The sequence below is a fragment of the Rhinolophus hipposideros genome (genome assembly GCF_964194185.1).
Source record: "Rhinolophus hipposideros genome assembly, chromosome: 19".
Classification (NCBI taxonomy): Eukaryota; Metazoa; Chordata; class Mammalia; order Chiroptera; family Rhinolophidae; genus Rhinolophus; species Rhinolophus hipposideros.
In genome coordinates, this window is record NC_138065.1 from 29,702,782 (window position 1) to 29,726,811 (window position 24,030).

The 24,030-nt window shown below is 47.4% G+C and overlaps 1 protein-coding gene across 23 annotated transcripts in view; it reads right to left on the bottom strand.

Moving 5' to 3' along the window:
* The window catches only part of PLEKHA6 (pleckstrin homology domain containing A6), a 134,578-nt gene that overhangs the window by 44,447 nt on the left and 66,101 nt on the right, over positions 1-24,030 (bottom strand). For 19 of the 23 annotated variants that reach the window (XM_081025580.1, XM_081025574.1, XM_081025591.1 and 16 more), the window contains one exon: positions 642-722. In XM_081025580.1, the coding sequence (XP_080881706.1) occupies positions 642-722 (81 nt within the window). Of the gene's footprint in view, positions 1-641; positions 723-2,693; positions 2,992-13,099; positions 13,145-24,030 lie in introns of those variants that run through there. The other 4 variants (XM_081025577.1, XM_081025586.1, XM_081025578.1 and 1 more) reach the window with 4 other exon arrangements.

The window sequence follows — 24,030 nt, forward strand, 5'->3', positions numbered from 1 at the left end:
AAACAATGGAAACCACCCATCCCTTTCCCACCCTGCCACCCACTGTTCCAGCATCAGCACAAAATTTAATCCCCTAAGTGCTATCAAGAGGTCATCACAGCTGCTCCCTCAGTTCTTCTGACAGTACATGCCAGTAATCCTGGACATTCTCCTTTTCCTTTCCTGTAAATTTATTTTTAAAACCTCGAGCCTAAGACTCTGGAATTCTTTTTTCTTCTAATCTAAAAGACACAAAAGCCCAATGAATTATGAAAGTCACTTAATTATCTTTTTTTCCTTTCTTTCTTTCATTTAGCCAAGATCCAGAGCAAGTAGAAAATTAGCATTTGACTCTCAGGGTTAGATTCCCTCACCACTCCCCTCAGAGGCCTCTGGGTGACATGCCAACCTCAGATCTGTCTCAGCCCTTCAGTTCAAACTATGGGATACACCAACCTGAGATCTGGTAGATTCTGGGAAAAGTGGATGAGGATATGAAGCCAGAGGGTCTCAGAAGCTTCCAGTCCTCAGAACTGAGAAGAGTGACCCTAAATCCCTTAGCTCTCCTTTCCCCCCATTCCTTTCCCCTTCCCAGCTGCAGTGGCAGTGAGGTGGTGGTAGGTAAGGATGGAAAGGTCAGACAGTAAATGGGGCAAACCTACATTTTCAAGTCAAATTTTTTGTTTTCCTCTGGAACCTGGCCAGTCACTGGGTGTAGAAATGTGTTCCGTTTTTCATTGTGGCTGTGGAGGCAAAAAAGAAAAGAAGTTGTGGTAAAGATGAAGAAAGTAGAGACACAACCAAAGGGTAGACAGGCCCTGAGCAGTGACAGGGACAGTGACCATGTAGGAGCTCGTCCCTCTGTCCTCCAGTGGGATTATTAGAGGCAAAATGGAGGATTGGGCTGTAGAGGAAGCAATGGGGAGGACACCTTTCACTAGCCAATATTAACTACTTACTAGAGATCTCTGAGGCTGGGCAGGTATGTGGGTGGGACAGGCAGGGGACTCTAATAGTTAAGATTGCCCATGTGGAGGGTTCTCTCCCAAGGATAATGCCTGCCAGTGCGCCACATAAAAACTGCTCACTCATTTCTGCTGAAAGAATTCTCTCACGATGTTAGACTCCTTCCTCTCCTGCTCTATGTTTCATCTCCTTAAATGAAATGAGAGATCCAGAAACTCCATTCCTGAACTTCGGCTGGGACCTGTACACACACTCTAAGCCCAGGGTCTCCCCATCTAAGGGCTACTGGATGTTGCTGAAACCTCAGGCAGTGAGATTAAATGCTGGCTCAGCAGTCAGATCTAATTGAGGGATGTGTGGCCCCGGAGTGAGGTGTTGCAGGATCAGCCTGTAGGATGCGGGCGGCATGGACCAGGCGGGGTCCGTGCAGAGGCAGACGGGGAGCAGTACTGTGGAGCTTCCTTTGGGAAGTCCTGTTGTGGCCCTTCTGGCTGACTGACTGTCAGGCTAGTTCCCTGGAGGCTCTCTGGGGAGATGGGGAGGAAGAGCAGCAGACAGAGCTTGGAGTGAGTTGGCGCAGTGGGTCTAAGGCACAAATGGCAGCCATTTGAGATGGATTCTGTACACAGGCAACCACCTGGCAAGAAAGTTGTAGGAGAGTCAAGCATGCAGCCAGTGGGGGGCTGGAAAAGTGTTAAAGACCTCTTCGTCCACCCCTCTTGAGAGATACTGTGAGTGCAGAGCAGGCTCAGCCCACCCCAAGAAGCAGGTGCCCAGATAGAGCCTGCTGCGGCTGCACCAAGGCCGTGGGTCCTAACACTGGCCATGTGAACACTCCAGAGGAAGGAGATCCTAGCTTGGTCCCTTCAGCTGCACGAGAGAAGTAAAATAACCTTTTGGAGACCTCTTTTCAATAGCCCTGGACACATCCCAGCCCTTGGGATATCTGTTGAAGCTAAAGATAATATCAAAAGGTATTTTTTCAGCTTCCAAACCAGTCATGTTCAGCTCAAATTCACAGACATGTAGCAGATAGAAGCACAGCGGACAGTGGCAACAGCCTAGGGGGAAATGTGGGTTTTATAACGGGGCTTGCAGGCCAGGACCTAAATCAGGCCAGCGTCTGCCTGCCCTGTCTGCTAGTATATTGATCACCCGCTTCCTGCTTCTCAAACTCCTTCCTTCCCTCCCTTCCTTCCTCCCAGGTCCAACCAGAATGCTCTCCTCAAACACAGGGAATCTTTGAGAGGAAAGATAGCTATTTACAGTTACCCTCATCCCTGGCTCTGCCCAACCTAGAGGTTCAGGGGGGCAAGCGGTCTGTGACAACTAAGTTCCTCAAGCTGCCAAGGTCTCTTTTTTTTCACACTGGAACAGAGCACATGCCGAGAGAGAGAGAGAGACAGAGAGAGAGAGAGAGAGAGAGAGAGAGAGAGAGAGATCACACACAGTCTGCTATCAGCTAACACACATCTTTCAGAGCACAGAGAATTTCTTCCTGCCCCAGCATTTCCTACCCAGCAACCCCTACAAATGACGTCCTCTCTCCATCCCGGCGCTACCAATTTCAAAATAGCTCCTAGCTTCCCCTTGACAAGCACTGCAATGCAGCAACCACTGACCTAACTATTCTTCCTCCTCCAGGTTAGGTCAGGCAGTCCCCTTACTCTGAAGCCCCAGATCCAAGGAGCTGCCAACACCGCCTGCTCTCACTTCGCTTGGCTTATGTCCATTGAAGAAATCCCTACCTGACCCGGCGATCAGCCCGAAACTTCAACATCCTTTTGGCAGCTCCGTTCGGCAGCCTAGGACGACCTACCAGCACCCGGCTCCTACCACCCCTCTGAGCAGTAAGTCCTCCGGCCCCACGCAGGCCCTAGTCGAGCTCCAGACACTGCTGGTGCCCCCTCTTCCTGGCTCCAGCATGAGAGAAGGGGTGTCGAGGAGCCCTAGGGGGCCTGTGGCTCCCCAGCATTCAGCCAGTCAGAGTGCTGGAGGCAGAATAAAGGAGCAGGGGATGATAATCCTCCCAGTCCACATCCCCAAAGAGAAAATGCTGAGATGGAGAGACAGGCGTACGTGGAACAGGTGTACAACTTCCAGGTAGTCCGACCTCACTGTGCTAAGGACACAGAGCAGCTGGGCGGGCAGAGGAGTCTGGAGCTACATGCCCATCTGCACGGCAGAAACTCAGCCAGCCGACCTGCGGGAAGACAGACAGTCCTCCCTGCCTCCCGATTCCCAGCCTGGAACACAGGCCTTTGGGCTGAAATCAACTTGCTTCCCAAAGACAGTTCTGATCCTGTGGGCACAAGGGTTAAATGAAGCTCCGGATCCACTGATGTTGTTGCCGCGCTGCCTGGAAGCTGAGGTTAATGAAGTCTCCTCTCTCCTCTCTCAGCCTGCCCAACCTTCTTCTGTCTGGACAGGAGCAGAATGAGGGAAGCTGTCTGCCTCGTTCCCTTCCATGCTCCCTTTTGACCAGCCCCAGCTTGTTTGCCCTCTGCTCGAAGTGGTCCAGCTGATGAGGGGCATGAGAAGCACATGGGCGCGGGTGTAGTGGAGCCGGAGCTGGTGGCAAGGACTGGCTTCTTTGTTCAGGAGAAATTGAAGGAGAGCTTTCTCCCAAAGCTCGTGAGGAAGAGGGCAGCAAATGGGGCTCAGAGGAGGTCACTGTGTGTTTATTTCTTAAAAATCTTGTCAGATGCAATATGATAATTTCCAGCTGGCAATTGTCAGATCTGCTCAAGGGCAAGGAGGTCTGCATCGTCATTCATTCCCCTGACCTCTCCAGACACTGAAGATGGTAAAATCTCCCCTCCTAATGTCTTCCATGACTTAGGGTCGTTGGACTGCCAGGGCCTCAGAAGGTCATCTCTTCCATGCTCCTGCCTCCAGGCAAGCCAACTGGCTCTCCAATCAATCACATTAAGTGCCTTGGTTGTTTGTAAAGTGTTCTAGCAAAGAAGACTCCAGACCCACTGTTACCTTATACTGACGAGATGTTCTTTTTGATACCAAATTTCAGTTCTTCTGGCTTTCAAGATTATTCCATTTTTGTCTTAGGATAACAGACTCCTTTCTGACTAACGTGATTCCTTTAGCAGTGCCAGGCATTCTGTTGACATCATAGTCTGTTGTTATGGCAATTCTGTGATGTCACAACAGACACTGAAAGGGAGGGGCTAATCTAATTTTTTGGACGGAGGACAGAACTCCATCAGAGAACAACGTAATCAGTGAATGCAAAAGCAAATGGACAACATTATTATGTAACCCATGATGAGGCAAACTGCTCAGATATAGCTGGGATCAATAGCTGCTGATATTTAAGCAACTAATCCTAAATCCAAAAAAAAATGTCAATATATTCAGACCTTTAGTGGTAATTTTGCAAATTTTTTGTCCTGGTGACAAGAGGCTTCAGTTTCCAGATGCCACATTCTCCTTGTCCCTAGTCCAGTTATCGAACCCTGCTGTCATTATGGAGAGCTGAGCCCACTTCTGATGCACACTTGAGGTCTCTGCCTGTGCACAGGAGGGGCTCGATAAATATTTGTAGAATGAATGAGTGAATGAACCAACAAAAGAAACTCTCCATGTTCTGATTTAATTTTAGCCATCTGCATTTGGAGTTTCACATTCTATTACCAAGGGCTTCCCTATCTCTGCGCTCTCTTAAAATTAATTACTTCCTCTCGGTGAGAGAAGCTGTTTCCATCCCCTCACCCCCTCACTCAGCTCCCCTGACTGGCTCCCCCTTGAATACATAGTTTGGCTTTGATCCGTCCTCACTAGGACGGGAAGAAAATTAAGCTCATCTGCACAGGAGGAGGGGTGGAGGTGCAATGAGAAAATGAGTTTTCTTCCTCTAGAAGCAAAAATATCCCCTTTCCCTTCAAGCTGAGCTCAGGGGCCTCCCACAGCCTTTGCTTAAGTTGCAAGTTAAATTACTTCTCCAGTGCCCAGTGAAGACAGCACAAGGGAGTAGGAATGAAGGCTCAAGGGTTTGCCCTGCCTGTCAAGAGCCCTGAAATCCTCAGGGTGACGTCCACAGACCACACGCAGAATGCCTAGCTGGGGTTTTTTTCCTTCGCCACTAAATTGCATAGAATGGTAGGTTGCCATTTTAGTTTAGGCATTAGGAAGACCTTACCAGGTAAAGAATATTTAAAAAGGGAAACAAGGAGAGGTGAATGGTTTACTCTCTCTTCTTTTCTTTCAGGATGTCAGAGGGCCACCATTTCTCAAGGACAAATGGTTATGAATACATCTCCAAATGAACTTCTCAAATGCTACCCAAGGAAAGGGAGAATCTCAGGCAATAAAGGAGAGTTAGGGATGGAGGCAGGGGCATCCCTAAACTCCTGGGATGCCCACTAGGCATTCACCTGGTCCACTGTACCTACAAAGCTGGCCCCAATGGTAATGCCATCAGCAGAAAAAGAATTGGCAGGACCAGGATTTCACTCCAAGATTAAACATGAATTAGCACTTTGATTTGACTTCTTTGGCCCTTAGTTTTCTCATGTGCAAATGAGAAGCCTTCTAATTCTATATGAAATAATAGCTGTAAACTTTGAAACTGTGAAATGTTTTGTGCATTAGAGACAATGGTTATGATCATTTCGCTTAAAAACAAATCAAGAAATACGCCAGGTGCTGGAACTAGAAAATGAGATCCCACGGTGTCAGACATAAAAAGGCTGTGTGTGGGGCGGAGCAGGGCAGGAGGGGGCTGGCATTCCGGAAGGGCCAAGACTGATAAATGACAAAGAAAAGGGGCAGTTCCTCTCTGCTTTCCAGGCATTTGTCTCTCCATGTAGTTGGGGCTTTTCTACAGTTCAAGAGACACTCTCAGCTTCTAAGTCCTAGTAATAGATGGAGTCACTGCAGAGTAACCATGTACTGATTCCACCAAACATCCTCCCTGAGAATGACCATCTGTCTAGAGTGACATCTGGCAGTACGCAGTCAAAAGCAGCAAATTCAACCTTCACAACTCTTGGCAGGTGTGCATATCTGCACATGCACTTACACATGCACACGCACACCCAAGCTGGACACCCAGAGATCCCACTGTGATAAATATTAAACAAGTGGAGAAAGACACTCAGCCCTTCCACCCCGGAGCCCCTCTTGGTTATCTGCCGTACACCAAGCTGCTTCATTTCCATAGCTCCTGAGAATCTGCTGACAGAGAATTAGCCCTGCCCAGGCTTCCCCATCCTGAGAACGCTTTGGCTTCTGGCATTACAGCTCATTAGATGGAGAGGGGACAGTGAGGTGAATGGGAAGGAGGGCTGCCTATGGACCATCCCTCCCACTTCCTTCCAGCTAGCAAATTCCAAGCCAAGACTGTCCACACTCCAGGGAGGATTTCTGCTGCCAACAGAGGAGGAGAGAAGTTTGGCTCCTGCTCTCCACCTCCCTCTCTGGATCTCATCATTATTTTCAAGGCGCTTTATCTGCTCTGGCATTCTGTCCCAGTTAAAAACCAGCTCAGTTTACATTTCCAACAACCCTGATGTGCCTGGTTCCTGGAGCTCCCCCAGTCATTCCTAGGAAAAAAACATACACTCCCCCAGCCAGAGCCCCTCTGTTCGATGATTGCTGCACACAGATAAGAGGCCTAGTGAATTAGGCCCTAGTGGCAACTCTAGGTATTCGCATGTGAGAAGGAGCACCTCTAAAGATAAAGTCTCCTTTCCATTTGCTGCCTACAGATCAAAACACCAGTTCTACAGGCTGTGGGGGGGCGGTGGGGGTTCCAGCTGCCAGCCTTGTACTTGTACTTGCTCTCCTCTCCTCTCTGTCCTGGCCCCACCCAGGCCACAGTAATTTCCAAAATGGCTAAAAGAGGGTATCCTCCCTCAGGCAAGCTTGACTATCTGAAAATGCTAGGCTTCTGGACTGAGTGTGTAGGAGGTAAGACTCATGCTGCTCTCTTTCCGGCCTAACTCTGCCTCTCTTCACACACACATCTCCACCCCCAGGGCCAAAACACATTTCCTTACCCATGATGGCCAGTCATGGAATACTGGGGAAGGTCACCCTGAGCCGGGACCCCACATCAGATGGAAAGCAGAAGAGCTGGCTGTTGAGCCATCGGATGGAAAGCAAAAATCAGAGGCCAGATCCAGGTTTCCTTCTTTCCATCCTATATGGATATCCTTCCGTCTCACTGTGTTAACTCCTAGCCCCTGCCCTGCGCCTCTAGGCCCCTTTTATTCCTATACTAGAAGAGAGGAAAACCTAAGGCAGCAGCATAAGAGTGGGAGGACCTATGTACTTTTTAGTCAGGGTAATGGCTCACTCTGTGTGTGTGTGTATCTAACTGTCTCTATATGTGTGTATAAATGTGCGTATGTGTGTGTAGTGGTATACGTATGTGTGTGTATGTGCTGATGTGTGTGTCTGTGTACATGTGTGTAAAAGTGTGTGTGTCCATGTGTATGTGACGTGTGTGCAGTGTGTCTACGTAAGTGTGTACATGTCAATGTGTGTACATGTGTACGCATGTGATATGCATGTATGTGTAGTCTGTGTATAGTGTGTATGTGTACATATATGTATATTGTGTCATGTGTGATGTGTGCCGATTGTATATCTATTGTGTGCGATGTGTACGTGTGTACATGTGTAATATGCATGTGTAGTGCATGTCTATGTGTGTCTATGTGTGTGGTGTGTATGCATATATGTGTAAATGTGTGTATGGGAATGTATGTGGACAGGGGGAATAGAAATTTCTCTCAGGGAACTTCATGGGGAATCTTCATGCTCATCTTCTTCCTGGCTTGGACTATCTTATCTTTAAGCTGATTATTTTATGAATTCCATTTGTTTGAATTCCAGCACCTGAAAGGTGAAGATTACCAGGATGGGTATTCAGCCTAGCTATGTCAGTTATTAAAATGGGGAACTTCTTCCTTATTGGACAGTAAAGAGCTGCTCTGCCAGGCCTGTTGAGTGCCCCCACCCCTTCCCTGGCCAGTGCCGAGGCCCTCCACACCTCTGTGATCCAGAGACACCACAGGGTCCTCCAGGATTCCAGGCCAGTGTCCTTCCTGGTGGATATATTGTTGAATGTCATTCCTAGGACATCAAGTGTTAAGAACAGTGGTTCTGGGGCCCAGAGGTTGTTATGGGCAGGATGGAGGCATTTCCCCCTCACACCGTGCCCCAACCTGGAGAACTGGGCCAACCCAGCTTCCTGGGGCTCCTCACACCCCTGTCCTCCTGCTTCTGTTTTGTTCCCTGCTAAGAGGAAAGAGAAATGAAAGAAGGAGAAAAAGAGGCTGCCTATGGCTCCAGCTCCATATTTTCCTTTTCTCAACCTTCCCCTGAGTGGCCCCCAGCTAAGCCAGAAAGAAAGGAGAAGAAGGCCCCAGTCCCCTCCCCTCAGCCTCCAAGCTGCTTTCTCTTGACAGTCAGCAATGGGGAAAGAGTCCCAAGAGATAGTGGGGCAGGGCAATAATTAATTACCCCTCCTCCCCCAGCTCTGAGCCCAATCCCAACCCCCTACCCTTCAGAGGCTGAGGCAGTCCAGCTGTCCACACTTCCAGGCCTGTGGAAGGTCACTGGAACCAGCTCTTTTCATTCCTAGCTCAGCAAATTTGGGTCTGGTGTCCCACAGAGAGCAGTAACCCCACTCCACCCTGCAGGAAGGAATTTTACAAAGTGCTTGTATGAAGCTGGGCTGTTGTCCCTCCTTTCACACCCTCAAAAGCTACAAATGATTTCTTGGATCCTAATCTGGCAATTTGCAAGGGTCAAGCTCTTCTGTTCCTTAGTTTCCTCGTTTTAAGAATGAAATAATGGTAATAAGTGATGTCTTGTTCAGGAAATAACATAAATTTACCACCAGACTAAACAGCAAAGGAAGAAAGGTGATGATGCCATCAGGAGGTATGGAACTAAGGGATAAATCAAACTCACATACATGGTCTCTGGTCCTTGCACTGGGAGGAAGGCAAAGCTCATTTCAGAGTCAGGGAAGCTGAGGTCCACTGCCCCAGCTATAGTGACAAGAGAGACAAGACAAAGTTCCCATCTCCTTCACTGTCCCCAGTCCCATCTACATGCCCAACCTGAGCTCCTTGTCTCTAGGAAAGAAGAGGAAGAGAGCTTCATGATTCAGGGTGATTCCAGCTCCATAGGCTGCTGCAAGGACACAGGGATGAAAGCTACAGACCTTCTCACTTATAAGCCCTGTGGGCAGAAGTCTGGGGACTGTGGTGTGGGATGTGGGGTGGGGGTACTGCCTAGGAGCAGAGGTGTGGAGGGACAGCCACATATACACTGCTTACAGCCTGGCCTTCTTTGTCACTGTGCCCTGGCCAGCACCTCACACCCAGCAGGAACTGAATAGCTGTTTGATGGAGTGGCTGTAGAGGCAGGCCAGTGGTCTGCTTTGGGATGTTGAATAAGAGAGGCAGGAGAGATCAGCCTCAAATCCCTCTCATTGGATCCCAGGGACAGATTCCATCTGCTCCATGGCCCCTCCTCTCCTTGCCCCCTCTCTACTTGCCAGCCAGACTCTGATAAGAGTCTACAAAGCAGAGGCTTTGTCTGGGGAAGAGGAGAGCAATAAATCAATGGGAGTGGGGGAGCAGGAGCCTGAGTGACTGCTTCTGGAGGAAGGAGCCCCCACCTCAGAGGGTGGCATGGGGTGGGAGTACAGAGGCAGGTGGGATGGCAGCAAAGCTCTAGCGTAGCGCTGCTCCTCACCTGCCCAGGGGATGAGCCTGCCCCTGTGCCCCCAGGGAGGTTCAGCTGCTTGTCCCTCCTAGACTGGGAGTAGTGAGCAAGCAGGGACACATGCGGATTGTGGTAAGTTATGAACCCCTCCTTCGTCAGGACTGGGGAGTCTGGAACTTCCCCTATACTTGGGGAGCTTGCCAAGGTCTCCAAGGGCAGAAGAATGTCCTGGATTGCTGTCCGCTGTAGGGAGGATCCAAAAGGAGCTTGGGGACAAGGGCCACCGGTGTAACCAGCCAGAAAACAGCTACGCCTGGGGAGAATCCTTTCTGTTGTCCACCTCTGGGGACTGAAGACAATCATCAGGACCTTCCCTGACATCCCAGAGCGGAACAGAGGTCTGGAACGGAAAGGATTTAGGAAAACTTTTGAAGAAAGCTGTCCGATGAAGACAAAGAATGGACAGAGGGAGGAGTCTCTGTGGCTACCCAGTACTTGCCTTTTACCTTTCGGGGTCTCAGTTTCCACATTTGTAACATGGAGTGATACCAGAGTTGCTGGGAGGATTAAACAAGATCACATATTTAAAGCATCTTGGAGAATGCTTGGCACATAACAGTTGCTCAGTAAATGGGTGATGTTATAATCATTAATAAAGGAATAAAATAAAACAAGTAGCACCATCCCAAATCTGTGCCATCCAATTTAGTAGCCATTAGTCATATGCAGCTATTTACAATTAATTCATTAAAATTAAATAAAAATAAAATTCCAGTTCCTCAGTCATGCCAACTACATTTCAATAGCCGCAGTGGCTACCATACTGGACAGAGCAATTGTAGCACATTCCATGTAGAACAGCCTCTAAGACAGGGCTGAGCAAAATGTTTGTTCTCTAAGCCACCTTCTAGTTCTAATATTTTTGGGTTTTATGAAATACCTTACTCCAAACCAGTTTGTCCTTCCATCAGCTATGTGCTCAGTGTCCTCAGGGAATACAAGTACCCTTATAGTCCTCAGCTAAACCAAAAAGAAAGGGAACTCTGCTGCCAACAATAGCAAAAAAGTAAAAAATCTAAAACCAAATGATACACTTCAATGCCCAATCAGAATTAATTTAGATAATCCATCATTTTAAAATATATGTATTAAGACCCCTTCTGGGGTTTGAAAATACTGTTATCCACAGCCCTCCTGGGGGGAAGCGAGGAGGGGAGGCATTTGGGAAAGGTTATAGTGAAGCTCAAGGAGGTGGGGAGAGGGGAGTTGGAAAAGGGGAAAGAGTTTGGGAGACAGTCTAGAGATACAGGGGACACGTTCCTCCCTCCTGCCTTGCTTTCCTTCTTGGATTGGCAAACTTCCATCTGAGGTTAGAGGGAAGAAGAGGAAAGAGGTGGTGCGCAAGGTCTTTTGGTCCAGAGCAAGTAGAGCCAGCACAGGGGGAAGAGAGAGAAGCTGCCACCAAGGACAGTGGGCTTAGGTGCACCTGCACCTGCCCGTCTCCACCCCGGCATCCACCCTGACCTGGATGGAGCCTGTGCTAACAAATGGCACACAAAGCAGGTGCCAGTGTGCCCACTGATAACCACGGCTTAGAGAGGGGAGGGAAGATCTCAGAGAAATGGAAGAGGTGCTCCAGGCCTAGACCCCAGCCTCGAGTCCAGATGAGGAAAAGAGGAGGCCAGGGAAGGAAGGGAAAGAGGGAGGGGAAGGAAGGAAGGGATTCAGGTAAGAGACACTGCTGCTTTCTCCCCTGTCCCTCTGCCATGCAGTAGCTTTGAAGGAATACTGGGCAGGGAAGCTGTGATAAGAAGGGACAGAATGCTTTGGGAGGCCAGCAGAGAGGAGGAAAGGGAAAGGGGTGCTCTGCTGGTCCCAGCCAGGACAGAAGCCAGTCTTGGAAAGTGACACGTGAGTAACAGGTGTGTCTGCCTACACCTGTTGGAGCACATGAACAACTATCCTGCTGCTGCAACTTCTGGCTGGGCCTGGGAATAGCACAGGCTACATAATTCACAAGGCCCAACGTAAAATAAAAATGCAGGGCCCCTTGCAAATTGAGAATTTCAGGATGGTGACAACAGAACAACACACCAAGCCCTTCCATGAGGTCCACACTGCCTGAGAGTAGTAATTCCTACGTGCTTTTACTGGGAGGGTGAGGACGGAGGTAGCTGGTCACATTTATTGCTAACTCTCAATACAAGGCAGAGCACGGCAAGTAGCCCCACTGCTCTCCCTCCCACTCTTCCTTGGCTCACATGCCCCGAAACTGGGCTGTTTTGCTCCTGCCTTGCATTGGCTCTCGGGGCTGGTACCTCCCTCTTACTGCGCCTGGTTTGTTTTCCTGAAGGCAGCCCAGCCAGAGGAAGAACCACCACAGAATGCCATCTGAGTGAACTTGCCTTATCTCTCAAGAGTGCCTTCAAGACTGGCATACGGAGTACTTTGTTCCTACCAAACAGACCCCTCCAGGGTCACCTACCATCACCATTATGTCACCAAAACTTTTTCGTCCCAAGAAGAGACAGAAGACAAAAGGGCTCCGGGCTGAGAGGGGGTCATCAACATTTCTGGTTTGGAGACTAGTCAGGCTCTCACTTTTTGTCACATGTGCATGTGTGAGAGACACACACACACACACACACACACAGAGAGATTTCATTAGCTGAGAAAAGTCAGTCTGATCGACCTCTTGCAACAGAGCCAAGGAGCTCTTGTCCATATTCCCTGCACAAGTCTGTCACGAGAAGGTGCCCGGGTGAAAGAGCACAAGTGTTCTGGAGGTTGCGGGAATGAGGGACCTGAATGAGAAGTTGAGGAAAGGGGACAACAAACAACTGAACCCAAAAGATTGGTTCTCTTTCTTCCTGGATTTCAGTTTTGCTCCCTAATGACAACTTTACCTTCTTGATGAGTTAAGAGTTTTCCCCACAACTCTCTGCACCGCCCCCTACCCTCCACCTCTCCACAAATAAGTGAAAAGGAAAAAAGGCCAGACACTGTTATCCCAGTCTCCTTTGGCTCTGCTCTCTCCACCTTCCTTCTGTGGCCTGGTCCCAGGAAATCAGCCCACTAGAGAGACCCACGGTGCTTCTGCCCAGAGTTCTGGAGACAATGGCTCAGAGAGGAAGGAAGAGCAGCGGCTGCAGCTTTGTGTACGGGGTAGCCACACAAAACCATTGTCTCTGCATCAGGACAGACAATGGTTTGTATCCCCGGCTTCTGCGTGGAGTAGCTCACCCTCTTGGATTGAAACAATCCTGAAGGTTTCCTTCTAATAAATAGAAATGATACCGACCTCTGGCCCCAGGCTGAGAATTTGGATCTGGTTGTAACAAAAGCCCACTAGCCCACTCTAGCTGATGGAATGGGTGTATCTAGTGTCCCCTAACCTGTTCCAGAGCCACCTAGACAAACACAGTGGACAGATAACCGACCACTCACTTACCTGTGCTCTTCTGTGGTCCCCTCTGCTCTCACTCTGACTTCTTTCACACTCAGGAATAGGGAAAAGGTTTCCCTTTAATACTCACCAGGTCCCTGGTGGGTAGCAATCATTAACAGCCACACATGCTGACTGGTCTTAACCCCTTCAGTGCTGGGCTGCCTCCAGCTGGCTGACAGATTGCCGTGTCCCCTCTTCTCAGCCCTGAGAAAGCGGCGACTCCCACATTGACGCCATGCACCTGAGTAAAGCACTGCCTGCCATGTACAGAGGGAGCCCTCTAGTCCCACCCTAGCCGCCCTGCCTGATTGGAGCACACTCACAACCTGAGGCGCTTGACTCTGGCATGATGCCCAATTGGATGAACCCACATTATGAAATATTTGCCTTGTGGGCCAATAGAGGAGCTGGGATCTGGGGGAGGGGATGATATTTTTATTTATTCCTGGAGGAGGGAGAACAGACAAAGGTAGTCATAGCATCTCCAGCCTGGGGACGAGAAGCAGTGGGAAGGCGGCTTCGTGTCAGTGAAAGTGCCCCTGGCTGCTCTGTGGAGGCCCAGTGCACAATCCTTGAAGGCATCTAAGCAATTTCAGCTCCTGGCTGTTTAGCTAGAGAGTTTCTTTGCCTTCATAACTGCCCACCTCATTCAGGAGTTTGAAGAATGGAACTAGACATTGTAATGGAAAGGAAGAAAGGAAACACCTTGACAGGCAAAGGATTGCTTGTGTCTGCAAAAACTATGTGGCCACAGGTGGTCGGTCTTCTTTGTATTTCAAAGTAGCCGAAATCATTTTTGCTTCTTTGTAGGATGCAGATGAAAGGTGGGCAGGAATGAGCAGCGACAGATCCCCTCTTTATCCATTTAAAACTAGACAGCTGATTTGGAGAAATCTAAATCCAGCATAAAAGTATCTACATGTAGGACACATGCAAATCTATGCAGATATGTGTGAAGGAGCAGCTCCAGGCTCAGAGTAAGTCCTTGCCAAGATTTTTCTAGTTTGAGCAAGAAATCAGGTAGTCTCAAAACCCTATAACAGAACATCTCACTAGAGCATAAAGATATCAGTAGAGGGAGCATTCAGAGCTCAATAAGCCTACTTATTGAACATTTACTACCTATAAAGCCTTTAAGTGCAGTCTAGCAGAGATTTTAAACCATGATCATAAATATGATAAGATATACAGGGAAATGCAAATACCCTCCCTCTACACACCCACAATTAATACCCCCTTCTCCTTTGCGGTCTCAGTGGATGATGGGGCTGCTCCACCTCTGAGCAGCCTGGGTCTAGTCACTGGCACTTCCTCCTATCACCACTGGTTCCTGTTTGTCTATCGGCAGTCCAGCCACGGTGGCTCAGGATCCGTGCTTAAACAAGCCAGGGGCCTTATCTTATCTCCTGGGCTGCCTTCCCAGTGGCCTGATGGCTGATTGGCCCTAGTCTCTTAAAGGGGCTGCACTGCATTGCCACCTGTTTCATTCACCCTCAAGGATACCCTAAAAACCTAGGGGAACATTGCCTGTGGAGGGTCCGATTCACCATACCACCTCCTCCTCTCACACACTTTGCAGCCATGGCTGACGCAGGGCTGCTGATGGATGACTTATTGACTGAAAACAGGGAAAGATGCTGATGTTTTACATGCCATTTTAAATGCTTATCATATCATGCAAATACCACAGACCTCAGTATTTCCAGGCTCCTGTTCTGTTAAACTGAATTTTTTAAAGGGGCTCAGGATACAAAGACAACATAAAAAAAGTCGTTTGTATCTCTACATACTAGCAGCAAACAATAAAAAATTTTAAAAATTTAAAATATCACAATAGCGTAAAAATATGAAATACTTAGGAATACATTTTACAAAAGATATGTAAGATCTATACACTAAAAACTATAAAACATTGCTGAGAGAAATTAAATAGAATTCAAATAAAGGGAGAGATATAGTTTGCAAGGACTAGAAGACTCAATTTGGTGAGATATCAATTTCTCCATATTTTTCTATGGATTTATCATAATCCCAAACCAAATCCAAGCAGATTTTTGGTAAAAATTGACAAGCTGATTCTGAAATTCATGTGGAATTCAAAGGATCTAGAATAAACACAACTTGGAAAAGAAGAACAAAGCTGGAAGACAGACTACCTGACTTCAAGACTTATTATAAAGCTACAGTAATCAAGACAATGTGGTGTCAGCATAAAGGTAAATGTTTAGATAAATGGAACAGAAGAATCAGCAATAAACACTGCATTTTCAACTGATATTCAACAAAGGTAGAAAGGCAGTTCAGTGGGGGAATGACAGCCGTTTCAATACATGATGCTGGAAAAACGGGAGATCCACACCAAAGGAAACAAAAAACCCTTGACCCTATTAACATTGAAAAATTAACTCAAAATGGCTTAAGACCTAAATGTAAGAACTAAAACTGTAAGATTTCTCAAGAAAACAGGAGAAATAGAGTGACTCTGGGTTTGGCAAAGATTTCTTATATATGACCAAAAATACACCAACAATAAAGAAAAAATAATAAACTGAAGTTCATCAAAATAAAAACCTTGGGGCTAGCCCGGTGGCTCAGGTGGTTGTAGCGCTGTGCTCCGCCGAGGTCGTGGATTCGATTCCCACATGGACCAGTGAGCTGCGCCCTCTACAGCTCAGATTGTGAACAACGGCTCTCCCTGGAGCTGGGCTGCTGTGAGCAGCCGGAGGTTGGCATGAGCTGCCGGGGGCTGCCATGAGCTGCCATGTGCTGCTGTGTGCTGCCATGGGCTGCTGTGAGTGGCCGATGGATGACCGACTGCCTCAGCCGGGGGTGGAGGGGGGAACGCAAGGCTCATAATACCAGCCTGGGCCAGGGAGCTGTGTCCTACACAACTAGACTGAGAAACAATTGCTTGGAGTGGGGGATGGGGGCAAGGGGAAGAAAGGGGGAAAAATAAATAAATAAAAATAAAAAAACTTTGCTCCTCAAAAGATGCTTTAACAAAAATGAAAGGTAAGCCATAAACTGAGAGAAAAGATTTGCAAAACGTGTAACTGACATAACTTTTAGCTAGCACATATAAAGAACTCTTACAACTTAATATTAAGATGGCAAACAACACAGTAAAAAACAAACAAACAAAATGGTAAAAGATTTAAACAGACACTCCGCCAAAGAAGACAGACGATGTTAAATAAGTGCATGAAAAGATACTCAACATCACTAGTCATTAGGAAAACACAAATACAAATGAGGTAACATTACACACACCCACCAAAATAGCTAAAATGAGACTAACCATACCAAGTGTGACATGAATGTCGATGACCTGGAACTCAGACCCTGCTGGCGAGAATGGAAATAGGACATCTGCTTTGGAAAATTTGGTAGTTTCTTAAAAAGTTAAACATATACGTAGTTACCAAACAACCCATTGATTCGCTTAGGTATTTACCCAAATGAAATGAAAGAACACATCCACACAGAGATTTGTACACAAATGTTCATCACAACTGCTTTGTAAGACTCCCAAACTGCAGGGGTAGCCAATTAGCTCAGTCGGTTAGAGGACAGTGCTCTTTACAACAAGGTTGCCGGTTCGATCCCCATATGGGCCACTGTGAGCCACGCCTTACATAACTAGATTGATTTGACTTGGAGCCGATAGGTCCTGGAAAAACCCACTTAAAATAAATAATAAAAGGTTTTACACACAAAAAAATCTAAGCTTGAGAATTAAAAAAAAAGAAAAGGAAAAAAAGGACACCAAATGACAAACACCTGAATATCCATGAACACCAATGTATGTGTCACATCCATATGACAGAAGCTGCCTCCGCAATAAAGTGAATTATTGTTCTACACAACATAGATGCATCTCAAAATAATTATGCTGAGTAAAAGAAGCCAGTGCCCTCTCCTCAAAAAAGTATGATTCCATTATATAAAATTTTTAAAAAATGCAAACTAATCTATAGTGGCAGAAAGCAGATCAGAGGTTGTAGGGGGATGAGGTGCATGGAGGAGTTTCAAAGAGGCAGGAGGAAACTTTGGGGGATTGATGGATATACGCGTATGTGCATTATCTTAATTGTGGTTATAGTTTCACAAAATATATCAAGTTTTACCCTTTAAATATATACAGTTTATCATAAATCAATTATACATCAATAAAGATAAAAAAGGAAAAAAGCCTTCAGTGGACAAACTAAAAAAAAAAACTACTCTTGGGCCCCACCCATTATGTTTTATACTGTGATGAAATGTGAGTGAGTGGGTGGCGGATGGGAAGGGATTCCAGCTTTTCCTCGTGACTTGTTTTAGTCTGACAGAAATGCTGGTTAAAGACGGGGCTGGACATGGACCCTGAATCAGCCTGGACTCTTCTCATGGATTTAGGTCAAATAATGTGGCAGACCTGAATATGGCCTTTATAAAAAATAAAGGATTTGCTTTACAACAGAAGGCGTAATATCAAGTAAAACCCTTCACAGTTCACAAGGCACTTGCATCATTATCTCCTTTGATTCTTTTAGGGTTCTGTGAGGTAGGCAGAAAAAAATATTAACACTTTTATTTTACCAAAAAAACATGAAGATTAAAGAGGTAAAGGGTCTTGGGTAAGATATCCCAGCTCCTACATCGCAGGCAAGGCTGAACCCTATGGTTGGCCCAGAGCTCTTTCCTGCTAACACATGACCTGCCCCCACAGCCTGGCTAACACCCCTGCCTATGTCCCTCAGCTCTTGCTGTCTCAGAACCATGTGGAACACGGACTGCACTGGGCAGATGCTCTCGGCCAGCAGCCAGCGACAGACCTGGAAGGGGCTCCCAGGATGGATGAAAACAAGGGCAGATGTAGGGAAGAACAGGTTCAACCATGGAGAACGATGCAGTGGTAGGACAGGGAAGACTGGTAGACATGAGGGGATCCAAGGATCTAATTCGATCACACATTTGATGAGAAAAGAGGGGGGGGAAATCCAACCAAACACCACTCCCAAGGCAGGAAGTCTGGTGGGTGTGGAAGCAGCTGGAAGCTGTTAGAGGGCTCCAGGCCAGAGACTCGGCTGGGTTCCAAGCCTCTGTACCCCTCCTCTCCCTCCTGTTCTCTCTGTCCCTCCTCCTCTCTGGCTAGGGTGCAAGAACAGAGCTGGCTGGAAGCCCCACCTCTTTCTCCCCCTGTTCTAAGGACAGGATGATGGGGAGAGGAGAAAAGCCACCCTGCAGGGTATGAGGGCACAAAATGTGAGGGGCACCCAAAAACTCAGTAATCAAGATTAATGATATTTTAATGCAATTGTTTTTGAAATGAAAATGCAAAAAAATCTGTGATGAATGAAATATTTTCAATAAATCTGGATCAGTATTATTGAATTTCCCTTTTGTCTGTGATTCCAACATGGCTTTGAGTGGCACTGGTACTGATCCTCTTTACTGATATTTTGTTCTTCATGAAATTTTTGCACTGACTTTGATTTTTTAAAATATTGCATTAACATAATGTAGCAGACCTGAATATGGTCTTTATAAAAATAAAGGACTATTTACTTTATGACAGAAGGGAAAATATCAAGTAAAACCCTTTACAGTTCAGAGGGCACTCTCATCATTATCTCATTTGATTCTTGTATGGTCCTATGTCGTAGGCAGAAAAAAAGTTATGTTGGTTACTGAGTTTTTGGCACCCTCTTAAATTTTGAGCCGAGGGACAGTGCCTCCATCACCTCACCCTAGTCAGCTCTGCTCAGAGATGAGGCGGGGGTAGCAGCAGGGAGACAGGAGCCTGGACAAGGCCCAGAAAGGACCAGGGAACGTCCTGCACTCTTCAAAACCCCTCAGTGCATGAATAACAAAGAAAGGCTGAAGAACTCTTCCACATTTAAGGGGAGTAAAGACATGGTCCTGGATTAGATTCTAATGACATTATTAAGGCAACTCATGAAATTTAAATATGGACTGTACAGTAGATAATAGTATTGTATCAATGGCATGTTTCCTGAATTTGTTAATTGTACTGTGGTTATGTAGAAGAATATCCTTGTTTTTAAAAGGGGGGGGGGAGATGAAGAGACCCCAGAGGATGACAGCTGCCTGAGAGCTACAATAAACCAAATACCCCTCTCTCTCCAGCACTCTCTCCTCCTATCCCAGGAAGTTCCAAGGGGGACATTAGGAAATGGTGATGGCAGGAATTCTTGTCGGAGACTGGGTATCGGAGGGCTGCTTGGACATTTTTTTCCTGAAACAAGAATTAACCTTGAATTCCTAAATCACTCCTCACCCTCCTAGGAAAACTTAACAATTGGCACAGGAAAGAAAAGGAAATTAACACCTACCTAAGCCATGACACTAGCAAATTCTCTGCTTAACCTCCAGAGATAGGCACTGCTGTCTGGGCTGATGAAGAAGAAACCTGAGTGGTCAGGTAAGTAGCCCAAGGCTATACAGTTAGGAAGTGTGAGAGCTGGGATTAGAGCCCAGGACACAGTCCACAATCGCTCTCTTCTCACATTGTGTTAGTTGTGCAACTTGAGATTCCCTTCTCAGGCATCACCCTACAAGCTAATCTCTTGGTTTATTTTTGCTAAATTGAATCTGCATTGGCCTTGAGATTTTTGGCTCTAGAGTCAGACTGCCCCAGTTTAAATCCTGGCTCCACCAGTTACTACCTAAAGGGTTTGGATGAGTGATTTAACCTCTCTGTGCTTTCATTCCTCGATCTGTAAAAAGGGATAATATAAGCACCTACTTCATGGGTTTTGCACAGGATTTAATGAGATGATACACGTGGAGATTTTAAGGGACTGGCACCTAGTAAATGTTCAATAAATGCCAGTAATAATTATTATTATTTTTTGAAGATTTTATTGAGGAAGGGGAACAGGACTTTATTGGGGAACAGTGTGTACTTCCAGGACTTTTTTCCAAGTCAAGTTGTTGTCCTTTCAATCTTAGTTGTGGAGGGCACAGCTCAGCTCCAGGTCCAGTTGCCGTTGCTAGTTGCAGGGGGCGCAGTCCACCATCCCTTGTGGGAGTCGAACCAGCAACCCTGTGGCTGAGAGGACGCGCTCCAACCAACTGAGCCATCTAGGAGCTCAGCGGCAGCTCAGCTCAAGGTGCCGTGTTCAATCTTAGTTGCAGGGGGCAGAGCCCACCATCCCTTGTGGGAGTCGAGGAATCGAACCGGCAACCTTATGGTTGAGAGCCCACTGGCCCATGTGGGAATCAAACCGGCAGCTTTCGGAGTTAGGAGCATGGAGCTCTAACCTCCTGAGCCACCAGGCCGGCCCGCCAGTAATTATTATCTGTCTGCCTCTGCCTTGGACTGTTCACTCGTAGGAAGCAATGTCCTGATATTGACTATTAAACCCCTCAGCACTTTGACATGGGAAGATGGATGTTTAATAATTGCTCCTAAAGAAGTTGTCCATCAAGATGGCACTGAGAGATTCCTAAATATAGTTTGCAATGCGTTTAAGCCACTACCCACCTCCTTTTCCTGGGGATCCAGAATAATCAACACCTGAGAAGCTCAAGCAGGAGGGAGATCTGCCCCTAGCACACTTTGAACTGGAGTTGTTTTTTGTCTGTGTGCCACCACACTTGGAAATCAAAAAGCAAGTCAGTTCTAGGGGTTGCATCACTGGGCAGAGGGCGTCAACTGAGAAGACCCAAGTTCTCGTGCGTACGCTGCACCCACCCGGTTGTACAACATGGGCAAGTACTTGCCCCTTGGGGCCCACTGGACATGAGACAGCGACTCACCCTGCCCCTAAAGTGAATGACAGCACAAAAGAGGCCACTGAGTCCTGAGTAAGTCCAGGTTCTTCAGGAAAGCCCCTCTCGAAGGCTAATTTCCCACCTGGAGGCCTCTGCCCATTTTAGAGGTTTGGATTCATCTGGGGAGGACCCAAAAGTACAAGAAGGAAAAAAAAACCAGCAGAGTATGTTGTAGGATACTGAAGAGGGATAGGCCAAGGGCAGGATGGTCAAAGGTCAAGCAGCAGTCAGACTTAGCCAAGATGGTCCTTCTGTGACAAAGGCGGAGCTGGAGCAGAGCAATTTTCTAACTATAAACAGAAACTCAAGATGCCCCAAACCACACAGTCATGACACAGAAGGTACCAGGGAAGTGTGTGTAGAGGAAAGGGCTGTGAGAAGTGGCAGTGAGGGACAGAGAGAAGGTGAGTGGATGCTGGGACTTGTGGATGCAGGCACAGAGCCAGGTTTTGTGGGGCCTACACCTTATACAATTTGGGGGGACCTCATTAAGAAAAAAGATTACAAACATGAGTTACATAGGGCGTTGGAAGAGGCGGTGCAGGTGAAGGAGCCTTAAGCTAAGCTGCATTGCTTCACGGTGAGCTGAGCTAGCCCCCACGCCTGTTGGTATCCCTGAACACCGGTGCACACTTACACACCTGCATTTGTCTGGGCCCCCTTGCCCCTGCCTCAGCACTATTTCTCGTTCCCTTCACACAGTGCTTTGCCTGACCTGATTTGTCTTGATGGCAGAGAACACAAATTAGAGCCCCCACAACTTGGAATTAAATTCCTCCCCGCTCAGTGCAATGTATGTTTGGCTTTTGCACCACTCCCCTAACCCCCTCCAATGAGCTACACCATGACCATCACTACCAGGGCCCAATCCCTCCCCACACCATGCACTTTGCTGTGGGTAGCCCCACCTTCCCGAAAGGGCATTATAGGGGCCCTCCAATCTGCCAGAAGGGGTGAAATCGCAGCACCCCCCACCACCACCACCACCACCGCCTGGCCCCTTGCATTCCAGCCCTGCGCCCAGAATTTGACCTTCTCTGTGGCTGGCTGCAGATGTGTTCTGTGTTACAGAAATAGCTGGGCTCCTGGGCCCGTGCAGACCCTCCCTCTCCTCCACTCAGAGACACCCCCACCTTCCAGGCTCCAGGGGAGTCAGGCAAGATCAGAGGGAAGTGCTCAGTTCTCCATTCCCCTCCCACACACCCGGCACAGAACAAAGCCAAATGGGGCCTGTCTCCCCACCCCTCCTTCCAGCCCCAGTACTTCTGCTCCATGTCTGCCACTACAGTGAGTGGAATAGACCTGAAAAAGGCATACAGAAAAAAGGGGTAGAGCACCATGAAGAGATTATACAACCTGACCCTTCAATTTGTCTGTTCTCTTCTCTAGGATTTGTTTGGATGAAGGCAGCAGCCAACTCAAACCCCTGTCTTCGCATGCAAGAGGATGATTCTACAGTCACTGATTTGATCCTAACCTAAACGGGACAGTGGGTCTGGTAGCCCTCATGAGCCCAAGATGGAATCAGGGGAAACAAATTCAATTACATTATGAATGACTGAATTCAGAAACAGTGATGAGCTTTTGCATATTGACTCCCTAGTATCCACTGGAACAATACAATCTTGTACAAAGGACTTTACTAAAAGGATAGAATTTTACCTATGGGCAAAGCAGGGGCCTAAATGGCCTTCAAGGATCAGGTCACATGCCTTTTCTACCCACAGGGAGTGGCAATGACACCACAACCATGCCCTGGGCTCCTTTAGTCACACTACCTGCTACCTACTAGGCGTTGCCCATCGCCATGATCAGGAGGGAAAAGAACTGAACAAGAGAAGTCAGGGGTGTATAAACTCTCCACACCAAACTCCTCTAGGCTTGGAGGTCTAAGAAGGGCTAATGTGTGACAGAAAGTATCCACCCCTTTCTAGAAACTGCCCACACCCCGAAGTTACAGTGGTAATAGCCATGTTCTTAAACCTCGAAACCACTCTCTTGGTTACACGGGTAGCTGTCTGATCACAGCTCAGCCAAACCCCTTGCTGGGGATGAGAACTTGGACTGAGAGAGAAAAGAGATCCATCCTCTTCAGGTGACACGCATACGAGGGAGTTGCTGAAGGCCATCTCTTCTACCCTGTAGACTGACTACGAAGTCGAGAGACATCTACAGTGAGAGCAAAGACTGAAGCCAACACATGGAGAGGAGCAAAATAACAAGATCACACTTGAGGCATTAGGCTTCTTGGTTCTAGCTTGTTCCTGTATTCCAGCCATTTCTTTGACCCTTACAATAAAACCATCTTTGGGGCTTAAGCTGCTATGACTAGTTTCAGTAACACGTACTCAGAAGTCCTAACTATACCAGGAAGAGGGACAAGATGACCAGGATGACTCCTGGGGGACCCAATGTCTCATCAGCTCTGCATGGCTGGTTGTCATGAGGAAGAAAAGAAAGGTGAAAAGAGGAAGAAGGAAAAGGGCTGGGAGGTTTGCCCAAGGGCAGCAGAAAACAGTTCTGGGAGACCTAGTTTACTACTATCCAGTTTAGAAAAGCTCCTAGGATTTTTAGGAAGGAGCTGGCAACAGGAGAAATGAGCCTATCTAGGTGAGCTAAGATCCCTAATGAAGGTGGCAGGTGAGCACTGCTGATGGACAGGCTTGGGGAGTTCTGAGTCAACAAGCTGACAGAGCTTTGAGACATGTACCACAGGACAGCCATGATTCTGGGGAGTAAAAAATGTTGTGTTCTTCCTCCTGCACTTTCTAAAGCAAATGTGGGTCTTTTGCTACCTTGGAGCCTCTGAGTTCTCAGGCCCAGGGGTTCTAATCGGCCCCTCAGATCTTCTTTAGAAAAACCTAATTCCCTGACACCAATTTCATGAGCTAATAGTCCCTTTAAGAATATTTTCCCCCATCTGTTCTCTAGTTGGCTGGAGCAGATGTTCCTTGTTGCTATGGCAACTAACCTACCACCCTTCCTAATGGTTATCTTCCTAGTGAAGGACACAGCACAGGCCACTCTGCTCTGCTGCTTAGAGTTCACTGACAGCGGGTTTCTCACCACACAGGAATACCATGAACACATGGGCCTGGATGTTATGAGTTCAAATCGTTCATGACCTAGAGATGACCCAGAAATGGCAGTCG